General features: G+C 39.2%; 1 protein-coding gene across 8 annotated transcripts in view; it reads left to right on the forward strand.

The window, feature by feature from the left end:
* Positions 1-3071: 3071 nt before the first annotated feature.
* Positions 3072-16674, forward strand: part of LOC115607733 (aspartyl/asparaginyl beta-hydroxylase-like) — a 59173-nt gene continuing 45570 nt past the window's right edge. For 5 of the 8 annotated variants that reach the window (XM_030485366.2, XM_030485375.2, XM_030485383.2 and 2 more), the window contains exon 1: positions 3072-3315. In XM_030485366.2, the coding sequence (XP_030341226.1) occupies positions 3255-3315 (61 nt within the window). In that variant the 5' untranslated portion in view covers positions 3072-3254. The remainder of the gene's footprint in view (positions 3316-16674) is intronic. The other 3 variants (XM_030485391.2, XM_030485408.2, XM_030485428.2) reach the window with 2 other exon arrangements.

The raw sequence follows: 16674 nt of genomic DNA on the forward strand, positions 1-16674 counted from the left end.
TAATGCCTCTTTTACTCAGCACCTCTTCTCCCTGCAACAGACAGGTCATGCATTTGCAGTTCTTTTAGAAATTAGAAGACTAGAGACTGAATCCTCTTCATTGGATTCATTCCTGTTTCACTGCTGCTTCAGCTTATCACCTTGGACATGGGGGTTTTTTTTTCTGTCAAATAGCAGAGTCACTGTGATATTGAATGAATCAGGCCAGCAAAACAGCTGTGACTGCATTAATGGTCACATTAAGGTATTTATAGAAAAAAAAAGAAAGGCACAGTAAAAGCATGCATTTATTTTCCATATAGGGCTCATTAATTGATGGCATTCTTCTAATACAATTATTTATGATACGCAGTATAATTTAAATTTAGCATGGCTGTAGTCTCAACAAGAAGCCAATTAGGAGAGTTTGCAGTGGGGGTAAATGTGATTCTTGCCAAGAGGAGGTATGTTTTATTTTCTGTCTTAAATAATCCTGGTCTAAGTGGAAAGACTCCAACTGACTGCTGTGGGCTCTCGTACCTCTTGCCCTTATTATCTAAGTTCTGCTTTTATTCCTCCTGTTTTTTCTTGCTTTTCTCCTTTGCCTTTGCCTGACAAACTTGCCCCTTTCTCACTGTTACATTACTTTTCTGCCCTGTTTCTTTTCCTCCTACAAACAAAACCAATGATATTTATCTTCTTGTGGATTAGAGCATGCCCTTATAATGTACCAAACATGTAGCTCTCAAACAACCGAGTGGATTAAAAGATGACAAGCCATTCCCATGAACATTCACCTACCCACATTGTTTGCTTTCATCTCCATCATCTTTCCCAAAATGACATTTAAAAAATTTGCTGCAGTTTTCATCACATTTCAGATCAGAAGGGATGAACAGATCGTTTGCTGCAACAGTCACCTTGGCAAATTTAAATGAAATTAAGCATTACTGTCCTTGGAATAAGACACGTCAAACTGTCCCAAGCTTCTTCAATGGCACAACATGGATCACAGAGCCTGTGTGGATTATCTTCAGGTGATCCCAGCAGGAAAACCAGACCTACTGCTTTCTGCTATATTTATCTGAAAGGTTGCTTACTCCAAAACCACGCATGACCAAATTTTAAGTATGTGATCAGAGACATCAGGCAGGAATACAAGACTCTCTGATCACGAGAAGACAATAGCCCCTTTTATTTAACATTCTTTTTCAATTTAGAGTTATCTGTGGACTGCAAGGAAAAAGTCTTCCTGATGTTACAGGAGATCAACAGAAACCTCTGAATAACAAGATCATGCAGAAAGCTAGCGATCAGCATAAGGTACAACACTGCTGTGAGCATTTGCACCTGTATAGTTTAGTCCTGCAAGAGTCTGCTTGGACAGAAGAGCATACAAGCAGGTACACCAAAAACGAAATGCTGGCAGCTGTATGCCATTGAAAACAGAAGGAATTTTACAGCCAAAATTTTGTTCACAGTAAATCATCAGCAATATCCTTTTAAGTGTCACCGCTCACCCAGTTGCTTCAATGTTCTTAAGATCTTTTCTAATCAAACTGCCACCTCCCATAGTGTTTTCAGGAAACTGTATCCCACATTAACCACAAAAAGTTGTCTTGACAGCAGTCACTACTCGCAAGAATATAGTCACACAGGCAGTTATTTTCTACTAATTCTTACATTTTCAGTAATCCCGGTTACAGATTATCAATTTTTTTCTTGCTTTCCTTAGGAGAACTTGCTCCTTAGATTGTACTTTCCAATTTGCTGAAATGTTAATAATTTATCCTGTTAGCTTTTCTGTGATAAATGGTACATGGTCATGAGCGCATCCACTCCTCCCTGGCAGCTTTTGAACTTGTTTGGCACCTTCAGCCTCACCAGACAAAAGGAGAGCATCTCAAAAATATTAAGTACTTACACATCATTTGGATACTCAGTAGCAAGAAGTAGGCTTCATTTGTAATGACATTTACAAAACTAACTGCTTTAACTTCTACTGGCTAAAGCACCCACACTGCCGTACCTGTTACCTGACTAAGCACTTCAGTTCAAATCTCATTCAAAATTACTGATTAATGCTCTTCAGTAAATTGTTATTTCTGGTTAGCTTCATTACACCTACTCAGCTCAAAACACAGTGCCAACCTTTATTTGGGGAAAAACCTTCTCTCCCCACACATCCATTTGCAAAAGTGCAAATGCCCAAAACTCTTTATTTTGACCTGAAACATTGTATTTCTGGTCAGGACTCAAAGGTGGGTCTTCCTTTTTTGCTTCATTTTTACTGTTATGCCAAACTACTATTTAAAAAGTCTCAATCCAAATCACTGAGTAACAAGCAGCATCCTGAATTCCTGGGAAAAAAAGGTTTATTTTGTCACAGGCTATTTTAAAGCCTCAAAAGGCCTGAGGATTCACCCGTTGGTGGTAAAGCACTTCAAACTCACCGCGTCGATAGAAAAAGCTCTCTCTGAAAGGCTTAATGAGCCGTTTCCCATAAATTGGGCATTTAACCGGATGCGTTATGAACGCCTGAACACAGCGGAGGTTTAAAGAACAGGACAGAACGCTGTAAACGGAGTCTCTATAGAAACAACCTTCCCCTGCTCAGCCAGCAAAGGGACAGGCACACGGTCACCCCAGCACCCTCCCCTCGTCCCGCTCTTCTTTTCCTCACAGAGCTAGAAGCCCTCGGGGCCGCACAACTCCCCCGTCACACGGCGACAGCCGCCGTCTCGCCCGCCTCCCCTACTTTCTCTCCCGCTCGCAGCCCGAGCCCCTTTCCCTACGAGCCGGGAACGGAAGGAGCCGACTCCTTCCCGCAGCTCGGGGAGGCAGCAGCCACTAACCGAGCACCCAAACCCGCTACCATGAGGTGGCCCCTCAGCAGCGGCCCCTCCTCCTGCGCGCGCGCCCGCCCGCGCGGCCGAACCCTCGCGAGAGGCCGCCGCTCGCTCCCGCGCTGCCACGTTCAAAGGCGCCGGCGGCGGGGAGCGGGTCGGGCACGCGCGCCAGGCACACGGCCGCCCCGCCCCCTTGCGCCGCCCGCCAATCAGAGTCGGGAGGCGCCCCGCCTCGTTCCCGCGGCCGCTCCGCGATTGGCTGGCGGCGGGCGGGCCGGTCCGCTCGGTGCTGCGCTGCCGTGGCCGCGGGCGCTCCCGCACGCGGGGCTCAGGTGGTGGTGGCGGCGGTTCCTGGCTCGCTATCGCTGCGGCCCCGCCGCTCCGCCCCGCCCCCGCCGTGCGCTGCGCTGCGTGACAGGAGCTGCCATGGCCTCACGCAAGGGCTCCAGAGGCGCCGGCGGCAGCCCCAGCCCCGGCTCTAAGAGAGGTGAGTGGGGCCGCTGCGCCGTAGCTCGGCGGGAAGGGGCGGGGGCTCCCGCGCACCCTGAGGGGCGGCCGCCGGGGCGTAGCGCGGCGGGGCGGTGGCTGGAGCCCCGGAGCTGGGGGAGGGGAAGCGGCCGATGCCGCCCCTCACCGTGGGCAGGGGGAGCTCCCAGACGAAACGAGGGGGTGCTGCGCCTTCCCCTGTGCCCGCGCCTCTTCGGCGGGCTGAGGTGTAGCCTCCCCGACCCGTCCCTGCCGCCGGCCCTGGGCTCCTCCGGTGCCGCGGGGGCTGGAGGGGGGCTGATGGCCGCGGTCTGTCTGTCCCTCGCGTTCCCGTCGTTCCCCGTATCGGGAGTTCACGTGGAGGAGAGACTTGGGCGGCCGGGCCTAGGCGGTGGGGATGCCCCTCGAAAGCTCCCCGAAAGGGCTGAGGTGGCTCGGGGCGGGTCTCGGCATCTGTAGGTATCCCGGGGGAGTCTGTTCAGAAGCCGGGAGTAGAACCGAAATACCCAACATCTGATGCTAGCGAAGGCGTTGTTACTCTTGTGTTGAACTTGGAGGCTGGAGTGTGTCCTTAGGCTGACCTGTTTAACAACACTGGTCCAGAGTCATTGGTTCTCTTGTAGATGTAGCATCTAAGCTGATGGTTTCTGTAAGTACAGAAGAAAGGAGAAATAATCTTAGAAAAATGCAAGTATAAGGTTTTTTGAGGCAGCGCCTCCCCAAATAAAGAACATCTTAGGAAATCTGACTATTCATAAACTAGTATGTGTGGACAGCTTAGGTAGGGAAAGCTTTATGTGCAGTAGCCTTTTTAAGCGTAGGAGAACGAGGAAAAAAGTGTGTACTTCTGAAGGTACTGCAACCATGCACACTGCACTGCACTGAAGAAAGGAAGTGCCGTTATCAGAGATTGAATGTTTGCTCATTATACGTAACTTCTTTGGGTTTGAGCTTCACATGCACAGAGCTCCAGTGGTGAAATGTGGTGGTAACACTGAAGTAATATAGCAGTGTTCATGTTCTTTGAATATAGCAGTGATATGGAGACTAGTGTTAATTAGGAGAGGGACTTTTTACAAGGACATCTAGTGATAGGACAAGGTAATGGCTTCAAGCTGAAAGGGTAGATTTAGATTTGATATAAGGAATAAATTCTCTACTGTAAGGGTGGTGAGATACTGGAACAGGCTGCCCAGAGAAGCTGTGGCTGCTCCATCCCTGGCAGTGTTCAAGGCCAGGTTGGATGGGGCTTGGAGCATCCTGGTCTAGCGGAAGGTGTCCCTGCCTATGACAGGGGGGTTGGAACTAGATGATTTTTAAGGTCCTTTCTGATCCAAACCATTCTGTGATTCTAATGAAAGGATGAATCATATAGGATTAGTTTATCTATCATGTGATGAATTAAGAGAAAAAGATTTCAAATATACTTAAATATAAAAGTTTAGAGATTATATTTCAATGATATGACAATATTCATAGAAGTGGGGGTTTTATTTATTTTTCATTTTTTAAAAGTAGGTTTTTTTATTGCTGGCCTATGTTGCAGAGTCTATATTATACTTTTTTTGCTTGGACCGGAGGTGCTCTGATCCTCATGTGGTATTAACCATCTAAATACAGATTTTCAATTATAATGCATTGAGAACATGCATCCCTGGCATGATTTTAAATACTAAACACGGGTCTGTTAATTTAAATATCACTGTAAAGATTCATCAACATTTGAAAAATAAATTTATCGGGAAACTGAATCTCTGACTACGTAAAAAAGTATTCCATTGGTTTTTGTTTTAAATCTGAGTAAAATTTTATCTCTCTGTGTTAAAAGATCTCTGGTTTGTGTAATTGCACAGGGGATTCTGTTTGCTGTTTTCTAGAAGGGGATGAAGCAGTATGAGTAATGGGTTAGGCACTCCCCTAATGTGTAGCTGCTTTAGACAAATGTTTTGTTAGTATCAGCAACTCCTAGTTTAGAATCCCTTGGACAACTGTAAAAATGACAGCGTGAAGCTGATGCTGTTTTTATAGTTGCAGCTGCAGAAAGAGGTAATGGATGATTACTCCTGTGAAAATAAAGGAATAGCTAGGGGAGGAGAGTCTTTAGAGCAGCCAGTAAGCCTTCCACAGCTGAGGGAAATGAAAATGTGATAAGGAAATAATTTTGAGACTGCTAGTAATTGAGGCTGAAGTATAGAAACTTGAAGTTTGAGACTGTTCCTGGTAATGTTGTAGTATTCACTTTCACAGCAGTCTGGGAGAGGACGTGGCTTCTTGCCAAGGCATTGCTCATAGCTCTGAAACCACTGAGGTTGACAGCACATCTAAAAATCTGTCTGCTGAAGACAATGCCTGCATCTGAATGTGGTCATCTGCTTTTAGGTTTCTGCATCAGAAAATGTTGACAGTAATCTTAAAAATAGATGAAGTCTGAAATAGGTCTAACTCTAGTTTATATAGCTTTTTTTTTTTTTTTTTCTTCATTGAAATGTCAGAACTGGAACTAAATATTTTTTAGAAACAGAACTCTACCTTTTACTTTAAAAAGTCATATTCTAGAAGCTGTCAAGTCAGTCCTAACCAAAAATCCCCAAACTTGTATTTAAGCTTTGTATTGCTTCTGAAGGATGCTTCTTTGAAAGTAACGTTTACAGAATTGAATAAATATGGCAACGATTTTATTTGGAGTACAGGAGCAAAAACCAGGTCAAAATGTGAGTTTGTGGATACTTAGGGAAACATGTGTTTGTTATTACCTTTACTGGAGAGTTTGGCTTCTTGTCTACAGAATCCATTGTAAAAACTGTGACCTCTCTAAAGGATGAAAATCAATTTTAGACAGCTAGATGAAGTAATAGATACTTGCTGGAATATTACTCAAAGTTTTATTAGACGAGGAACAGTTTTGGTACAGGAGCAAATGCGTGTCACCTGGTCATGAATTAACTCCCTCAAATCTCATGATGGGAAATTTGGAAATGTCTTGGGTATTAGCACTTGTGGAAAAGCCTTCCAGTAAGAGTGAGGATCAGCAGTCCAGCTGCTTTTGAAACACAGATAGCTGAAAAAATATGAATTACTTTGTAAGCTGTCCTAACCTGTAGGAGTACTGATGATAAGGCATCTATCATTACGTTGCTGTGTTGGTGTCTTTTATCTTAGAGTACATAAGCCAAGACTTACTTAAACATAATTATCATTGATCATATAGTTGGGCAACAGTTGCTGTCTGTTTTGTTTGTATTTCTAATGACAAGTGGGTGAGTAGTTCTCCAGTAAGCTAGACACTACACAAACCACATTTCCAACACAAGGCACTGTCTCTGTCTACAGACAACTGTATTTTATATTAAAAGAAAGAAAGAAAAAAAAATCCTAGCTCTGCTAGTTCTGAGGCTGTGTTGTCATGACACAGATGGAAGTCGAACTCTACTGTTGCTTTGATAAATTTTCTTTAATCTCTGTAGTAATGATTGAGATCATCTTCCCTACTTTTCTCTGCAAGATCCCAGATATTTGCTTTCACTTTTTCCTGTTTTAACCATGTAATTTCTTTATATATCCAAATACAAAGGTACTGCCAAGCTTTTAACTCCTTTTACTCATCTTTTGGACCTTCTAATGTCTGTTAATCCAGCCCTTTCACTAGTTCCTGGCTTTTCAGCTTTCTTCAAATTTGAATTATATATACTTTTATTTTGTATGCGTTCAAATTGACCTGATAATAATATTGCTTCTTCTTTTAGTTAACAGGATCAGTTCTAGAAGGATAGTTGTGTCTGTTAATTTGCATGAACTTTGACATTTTACCTCACCTCTATTGTAAAGACTACTTTATAGTGTGTTTTCTCTGGGTGAGGCTCTCCATTACTCCATTAGGTTTTTTTTTATTTAACGAAAGAACAGAGAAAGTTCATCAGCTAATCAGGTTGCTTTTTTTTTTTTTTTTTACTGGAACTCTTTTGTTGGCTCTTGGAAGCACTGAACTTCACATCACTGCTTCCAATGCAGGAAGGACTGCCTGTGCCTTCTCTGATCTCTCTCAGCTACCCAGCTGTGCTGTGGTGTAACATCTCCTTATCTTACACTGTGGATTCTATGTAAACATGATGCTTCCATCTACCTAAAAATTCTGTCTAATTTCTGACCTGAGCTAATGGTCAGTGGGCTTGTTTTTATGCTCTTGGCTTTGCAGTTGTGTAGTGTATTCTCTAATTTCCTGTGTTACAATCTATCCATTATATCCTTCTTCATTTTAATTTTAATCCTTAGGGAGAAGGGTATTAAGGTGTTGGAGTTCTTAAGTGAGATGTAAATTTGAGATGCTCTGTGGGGCTTCACAGATGTTTTGACTGGTTTGTCCAAGTCTAACTCCTTGTGTTTGTTGGATTAACACAGATCATCATGAATTCAGCTTGTGCACTGCTCAGTGCTTTGATTTGGCTGTTTAAACTCAGTGTTACAGTGTTTTCGTGTAACATCCTTGGTGTTCAGGTGTATGCAACAGAATGTTATTACTTTGTTAGAGTTGCTATAGACTATTGCAGACAGATGAGAAATTCTTTGTGTCTCACTGGTAGAATCTTTATATACTGTTTTAAAAATCTTGCAGTGATTTCTTCACTGAACTTATCCTATTGCCTAATTTAGTTGCTGACAACTAGTTGAAGATTTTGAATTATTATTAGTGTCAGATATTGCTATTTTTTAAACAGTTCGGCACAGACTAGTAAAAAACATGTCTCTGTATTTGAAGCAAGATGGATTTAATCAGGAAAGTTGATTATGACTTGTGAGACTAATCCTAGGTCTCTGAATTTTAATGGCATCTAATAGCAAAACCATGAAATACAGGCAGCCACCTGTTTGTGATTTATCTGTCTGCTTTGTGTCTTGCTCAAGATGGCCATTCTGGAAAACATGTTAACATATTGTAAAATAATCTGCCAAATTAAGCAGTGGTAGTGGCAGTAATGATCCAAACATCTGTGATTTACATGGTATGCTGCTGCAGTGCCATCATTGAAATTACTGGTTTTCCTGTACAGAGCTCGAGTCAGTACCTTTTCAAATAATCAGTTTTCTTATCTCTGACTAAATGAAAGTGATGTAAATAACATTCTTAAAATTGTAAACACAGGTATTCCTCTGTATACACGAGCAGATTTGCATTGTAATAGTGAATCCTTGATAAACCTCTTCGTTCATTCATCTAGAACTGGAGTTAAATGAGCTCCAAATCTTAGAAAGACAACCCTGTCATCTCTTTGCTTTATCTGTATGAAACTTTCTGTGCACCATTAGCTATTGGAAGGTATGGTTACTGGCAGCCAAGGTCACTCTGCAATGAAAAATTAGTAATTTGAGCACAGTATATGCTTTCATGATTTCCATATTGCGTGGTATTTAGATTTATTCTCTTTGATTTTTATCAAAGTACTATTTTGGATTTTAAGATTGATACCTAAGTATAGCAGGATTGACATAAAAACAAAAAGAGCCTGAAACTTTCCCGTCTGTCAGTACTTTTTCTTAGGAATTCTGGAGCACTGGGAGATGCTTCTGGAGGTGCTCTCGCTTGATAAAGACATCAAGGAAAGTTCTCCTGTCCCTTTTGGTCTAGTGTGGTCTGAAATCCTGGGCCTGCTCTGTTGTCTAATGTATCTTACCTGCATGCAGGAAGCCACTGTGGGCTAAAAGATATCATTATTCATGGTACTTTATACTTGACATCTGCAAGGATGTCTGCGTTCATGTATTTTTTAGGTATTTCATAAAGAGTTTAAATGTTATGTAAGAGAGGTAACCTTTTCAATTGCCTTTGGAGGATAGGACTTGTTTAAAATGCTAGGAGAAGAACCTAAAGTATCACTAGTAATCTCAGGGAGACAGATTTTGGCAATTACTCTGAGAACGCACATGAAAATCCCCCATCTGAGCTAGACTAGGTTCAGACTCCAGGGATGTATGTTAGACTGGGGGATTAAGGAGTTAAATTTTTTTACAGTTCAGTGGTATGTGTCTGCATTCAACTTAATCTAGTCAGAGGCTGGTCTGCAGTCTTTCTCTTTTCAATTCTCCTTCTCTGTGCCTGAATTAGTAGCTGTGCAGGTGCTAGGTGAGCCACACAGGGAACCGACAACCTGAAAGCTGACTCTCCTTTTTTCCCCAGACTGGCTTAGCACACAGCTTTATGGAAAGTCATTTGGGTAGAAGGGGAGAGATGATAATGGGTAGCGGGGCATTGAGGCAGGGTAAGGTTGAATCTGGAGTTTTATGTTTGATTATGTCATCATGGAGCCATGGTGTGAACATAGAAGGTGAATGGTGTGGTTGAATATGCTAATGTAATGGCCAGATATGTAAGGCCTTCAGTTAAGACAACAAAATTTGCCAGGAGTAGAACGCACGTATGTGAAGATTGTTTCTAATTACAGAGTGCATAAAGAGGTGAGATTCCAATATTGCTGTTTCTTTAAACTCAAAACGCTTTTAATGATCACCGGTGTGAAAAGAAAAAAACTTCATTTTCAACTGGACCTTTCTGAATCACTTTTTGAAACATGTAATAACTGTTCCTGTGCTAATTCTTATGTTGAATTCTTCATTATAGAGAACTTGAGCAGAGGAGTTCTGATTTACTCCAAGTGGTTCTTTCCTGATGAAGAGCACAAACTGGTAATTTGTGTGATAGCCTGCAGCAATCTTTTTTCTAACTGCATCCTATGGCCTAGCTCTTTGCATGGAAGAGTTTTGAGCTATGCTTTGAAGTGGAAATTATAACTCTATTATGTGTCTTTAAACACACTGGAAATAAGTATGCAGATAAGCATATGCTGAGTTTAAATAGACCGTGTGGTTCAGCTTGGTTAGAACTTTTTAAATGAAACAAATTTTAGTCTCCTTCATATGGAGTTGCACTATTACTATGCATGTACTTACCCAGTGTAACAAATGCTTCCAAGTTGTTTGTTTGAAGATTTTCTTTATAAAATATTTAATAGCTAGGGGGTTTCTAACTATTACGTAGTAGTTTTCTTGTTTCATGTTTTTATTTCCTGAGGTTCTGTTGAATGACAATTAGTTACTAATGTAACATATCTCACTTTTTACACTAGTGTTTTTTTAAGTTTGGGTTGTGTTGTGCCCTTAATACTAGAAGAAAAAGGTTCACACAGCAGTTTGTAACTGTGGTACTATTTCTTTTCATAGTAACTCTAGGGGACAGCTATATGTTTTGAAACAAGAAAGCTGTGAAAAGAGCAATGCTTTTGCAACTGAGATCTCCTAGCAACATATTTTAACAAACATTTACAAGACTGTAGGTGTGAGACTCTTTTGAACTCTGTAGGAGTTACAGATGCATAGAACCTGTATGAACTTACACCTAGTTACCTTGGTGTAGTATCAGACTTGAAATTTGGCTAAGTTCTAGCCATTAAAGAAAGGATTAAATTTAAATTTTTTTTTTTTTTTTTTTTTTTAGCAGAAACCTGCAAATAGCGAGACTTGTAGGTACTTGCATGGCACCTAGAGTTTTATTTGCTTCTATTTGAAACTCCCTCAAACCATGAGAAAAATTGAAGCAACATAATCTGTTTTGTTTCTTTTGTGGCATAACTGAGACTTGTTGCTAAAACAGATTGATGTGACCCATATTACAGGATAGGAAAATGGAGCAAGGAAAAAATACCCTAAAATTGATGCCAGTGTGCTCTACGCAAAGATGAGGATTTTCAACCTTATGTAATGGAAACTCTTTTAAAGGTCACCACCAGCAGAATTTGCATGTTCTGGGCTTAAGTATTTCTTGCATTTCCTTTCCACATTTACCTTTCCTGAACTCTGCTTTGGCCTAAATACCACCAAATATTTAATTAACCTAGTAATTATGTAGGACTATTGGCTGCATTAAATAATTCAAATACAAGATAGGTAAATTGTTTAATTTTAGATCTTATTTCCAAATGTTCTGTGGGAGAGAGTTGGTTAATCAAAATAGCACCTATTAAAAATCTTTTTCATCTACACAGTTAAAATTGGTATTAATTTTGTCTCCTCACCAGTGTTATAGCTGATACATATAGCAGACAAAAGTTTATTGTCTGTAGCAGACAACAAACTAAAATTTTTTTAAAAGCTTGTAGTCTTACCCTTGAACTTCTTGGCTTTATGTTTAAGTCAAGCAAGTTTATAACAGCCAAGTTCTGCATTCAGTTTTGAATGTGAATTCTATTTGTGTTTGTATACACATAAAAACAAAACTTCAGAAAATTGACTGAAGTGTTTGGGACAAATAGCAGACTGTAGGAGAGTATACTTAACGTAAGTAGATCTGTACAGAAAAGTAAATAGATAACACAAAATGTTTTTATTCTGTCTTTAAAGGACTTAATGCTTTTTTCCTGAAGTGCTAAATCTTTAAGCCTGTTGTTATACTATTTTAAGTTTGTGGAGAAAAAGTTTTTAAAAAAATAATAAAAATAATCCAAACTATTCAGATATTATCTGAATAGTAATGGGTCATGAGACACTGGCCCAGATTGCCCAGAGAAGCTGTGGCTGCCCCATCCCTGGTAGTGTCCAAGGCCAGGCTGGGGGGGGCTTTAAGCAACCTGATCTAGTGGATGGTGTCCCTGACCGTGGCAGGGGGTTGGAACTAGGTGAGCTTTAAGGTCCCTTCCAGCCCTAACCATTCTGTGATGGATGCATTAAATACTGCTGTAAATACATTCCTGTTGATAGTATTCATTATAAAACTCTTAGGACTTGTAAGCAGTGTTGGTTTTAGCTATTTAAACTGTGTGCACATCTGTGTGTAGTTTTCCTTGTAAGAAATCCTGATTGAAGAACTAATCAAAATAGATGTTCAGCTGGATAACCAAAAAGAAAAACCCCAAACATGGCTTGGACAAAATTTGACTGGCTTTTGAAAGCAATCATCTTTCTAGCACGTTTAGAAAAGAAGCAGGTGCAGGTTCAGGGTTTTCTGCTATTAACATGTATCTCTGTATTCATTTTTACCTCCTCTGACTTCAGCAGTTATGCTTAGATAAACAGAACTCCAGAGGAAAGTAGCAGCAGCAGCTCTTATGGTAGCAAACAGCTGGTCTCTCCAAACCTCACTGAAAAGCGTAGAGCTAGCACTGCAAGTAGAATTCACTGTCATGATGAATTTAGGTGAAGTGCCTTTGACATGTCTTATGAAACCTTTCAGGACAGAATTTCTCATTAAGTTTCTTTTTGTCTTTAATTTTTGACTTTTTATTTTAGAGACAAAAACTTCTGTTTCTCTAAAAAACAAAACAACAAAGCTAGTTATTCTTGTGATGTTTCTTTTATGAGTAGATTACTTGTGAATAAATTTTCTGATTTTTATTGTGTATGTAGTAGAAGAATCACTTGAATGGAAAGCAATCAGGATTTATTTGCTGTTTGTAAGACAGAATAAATGTAACTACATAAGAATAATGGCAAACGCCCTATCCTTGGAATGATCCTTGGCATCAGTCAGCCTGATGATAATCTTATTCTTGATGTGTGTTGGATTTTTTTCTGAAGAATGATTAATTCCTTCTTGGTAACAAATCACCTTCATTTGCAACTAAAAAACTCTTCTAAATGTTGCGGTGCTGCCTGTGAACCAGAAAGGTATCCATAGGCTTAAAAATACTTTGACTTATAACATCATATATTCAGAAATAGGCTAATTTTTTAAAAGTATTGACTATCTCTCTTTATAAACTGAATATAAAGAAGGAAAAAAATCTAAACATATATATTATACTTGAAGTGTATTTTCAGGTAATAAGATTGTGGAACTGATGCTGTGTAGAACAGAGCTGGAAAGAGTGGTTTCTTACTTCTCTGCAAATATACTTAGATAATCAGTGCTCTTACTCAGGATAGAGTAGAAAAAGTTTTAATTCCATTTCTTCTTGAAGAAGGAAAGGTTTGGTTGACTTCCAGTGTTGCAGCTGCTGTTTTTGTGGTATACTTGAACAGAAGCGAGAGTGTATACTTTAGATTCTTGTTGTTGAAACTGTTCCAATCCAATGTGAAACAAAGATTCAGCCTGCTGAGAGTGAGTATGAGGATAGGCCAGTTATGTCTAGAGTCTCCTTCCTTACCTAGAAAGGAGAGGAAGAAATGTGCTTTAGTCTCTGTTCTGCAGAGCTCCTCTCTTACAAATTGCTGTTGTGGCCACTTAAGATATGACTATGCATGAATAAATAGCTTCATCATGAAGGACTAAAATAGCTTTGTTCTTATACCCTTGGGCATGCTTAAAAATGTGGTTTAGACCTCTGAAGAAATTCAAACACTGTTCCTCATAGGAGAAAACCGAATCTCTGATTTTTCACATCTTGATTAAGTGCTGAATTCAAGGAGGTGGTTCAATCGAATCACTTCAGCTACTGAAGGGAGGAGCTTCCTTTCACTAAGGAAGCTCAGCAAAGCACTTTTGATCCTACAGTTCCTTTACGTATTTTTTGATGCATATCTTTTTCTTTCTTTTTTTTCCTTTTTCTCCTTCAGTTGCCTATCTCAGCATCTCCACAAATCCTGAGTTTATGACTTTGCTCTTGTTTTCAGTATTTATGTTCTTTGATTGTTTGCATAGTAGGATACTTTGCTGTGAGAAACCATATAAGGACTGAAAATTAAGGACCTCAAAGGCTTATATGAAGATTGATTATATGTGGAATAAGGAAAAGTTCCTCAAATACTCAAGTATAAATCTGTGAAGTGGCAGCAGGAGAGACAAAATTGCTTTTCATTTGGCTAATTTATTGTTTTGACTTTAAGTTCTGGTCTGTATTTTCTTTGATCTTACAGCTTTTTCTGTTCCATCCATTTCCCTGTTCCTTACTAGAAAGTTTCTGATTACTTTATTAAAATCCTTTGGTAATATGCACAGGTATGTTTGTAACCATGTAGACTAGATTATATAAAGTGCAGAGCAGAGATCTAGTTTTTAATGAGAAGAATAATAATAAAAAAGCCAGATTGTGTGGTTTTGGGTTTTTGTTTGGGTTTTTTCCCCCCCTATTTTCCATTAAGGTTGCAGTGCTGAAGAAGATATTTTAGATAGCAAAAGGAAGACTCAATTTCATATCACAAAGAATTTATATTGAATTTATTAAAAGTAAACCTTTACCTAAAACTTTAGATTTTTAAAGACCCTTCTGTCACGATTGTTTGTTAAAAAAAAAAAAAAACAAAAAAACAAAAAAACAAAAAAACAAACAAACAAAAAAAAAAAGCCCCAAAAAAATAAAACCCAAAACAAAACACAAACCCCCAAAATTTGAGTATTGTATTATACCACCCTTGGTACACTGAATGAAAATGAAACGTGAAAATCTGTTTTACCTCAGGATAGCACTTGCAATCATTATGGTGTGTAGGCTTCTCAGAATGGAGTGGTTCAACATACATGGGTGTTGAATCTAGATTTTAAAATATATCATAAACTTGTGTGTATATATATGTACAGATATACGACAGTAGTGAGGGGAAAAAACTAGCTTTTTTTTTTTTAATATAAAGGGGGAAAATAGTATCAACAGAGAATGCTGTATATTTCCCTTTAATAGATATTTTAATCAAAATACTTGCTACTGATACTACCCAAAAAACCTAATTAACTGCAATTTTATTACTGAGAATGACTTGCAACAGTTGTTTTATTGTTAATCATATTGGAAAAGATAATTTGGCAAAAATGTCAAGCAGTAGTAGACCATGATCATACATGAGCCAAAACAGCCAAGAGGCTGTTTTCTATTGTTGCACTGGTACTAGTTCAGCTCTGTTGGTGGTAGGATGGTGCTACTGTAACTTATTTTAGGTTTTTACTTCTCTCCCGTATTTGTTTTATCACTCTGCATTTTGCTTTTAAAACAAGCTTGTTCTAAAAGTCTCCCAACTATCTAGCGGGTTGATAATTTTTACTTCTGAAATGGAACTTTAGATATTTCTGAGGTTAGTGTTTCGTTGTTTTTATTTTTTTTCCTTTTAGTGTGTTTTTCTAATTTCTAGTAACTGCCTGCTGTTGTGCACCCTTTTCTTCATGTGATAATCCATAATGGCTTCTGTATTAATTCCTAATGTATCTTTGTGGGAAATAATTATACACATTACGAAAGTTCAGCTCAATGTCTTGAAGCGTGCCTTTAGTTTTGTATTCATAGTTGACATTTTTTTTCCCCTCTAAGCTGCTTTTCTTGCATGTTGGAAATGGTCTACACCTGGAATTAGTAGTGCTAGTCTTGGTTGTCAATTTTGCCTTTCTAAAATACTGTGGAGTGAATACTTTTACCAAAGCTAACTTGAAAATAGTTTTTAAATTTGAAAGTTATACAAATGAGCTGAAGAATAATAATTTTGAGTGTTAATGAAGCAATTTGAGATGCTTCAAAAGCAAACCGACAAGTAGTCACAGCATTTGAATGAAGTAGAGTGAGACCTTGCAAGAAGTCCATGCTTTTGGCTTACATATCCCAATCTTGAATTGTATTTTAAGTATATATGTATTCAGTTTAACCTTAGTCTTTCACAGAACTAACCAAAATTCGATTGCTTGGTATTTAGTACTCTAGCATTCAGAGGAATATGTGTGTAAGTTGTATTTTTCAAGGTGTGCATTAATGTATGTTGTTCATTAGGTGTATAGTCAGTTTTGTGTCCCATGGGTCCATCTTCCTTTTGGTCCATCTTACATTTGATGAGGCTGAAGAGTTTTCCTGTTTTAGCTGTAGTCTCCCCTTTCAGGAAGAAAGGTGTTTGTCATTTCTTGGGAGGACATATTCTTGTAATCAGCTGATTTTTAAATAGCACAAGGTGGCTGTGGGTATTTGGTTAAAGGTCAACATACGCGTGTTAGTTTAGATTGAGAGTCTACATTTCAAATTAATTTCTTCACTGTCTCCACTCATTTTGCTTTTATGGGTTGTGCTGTTGTCCCTGAATATACTTACTTAGTTTTGACTGAAATGAAACAGAAAGATAAGCTACAACTGCTTACAGGCATTCAGCCAGGTAAGATCTAGTTTGGAGCAATCCTCCCAGCATATGCGTAATGTGGACTTCAGGTTCTCAACATCATTTGAATGCTCTATGAACCCACTTGTTCTGCAGACCTGGCATCTGCAAATGCAGGTGCCCCAGAAGTGAAGTTGCAACAAATTGCCTAATCAAACCCTGCCTGTGAAAACACTGTAGGTTTTATATGCAATAGACTACGTATCATTGCACGTAAAATTGCTTCCTTAACGAGCTGTTGATTTTTCCCTATATTAGGTGACTTTCACCCTTTGTTTAAATTTTCTTCCTATCTTGCTTTAAATTGCTTGCATCA

The sequence above is a fragment of the Strigops habroptila genome, chromosome 1 (assembly GCF_004027225.2).
Source record: "Strigops habroptila isolate Jane chromosome 1, bStrHab1.2.pri, whole genome shotgun sequence".
NCBI lineage: Eukaryota > Metazoa > Chordata > Aves > Psittaciformes > Psittacidae > Strigops > Strigops habroptila.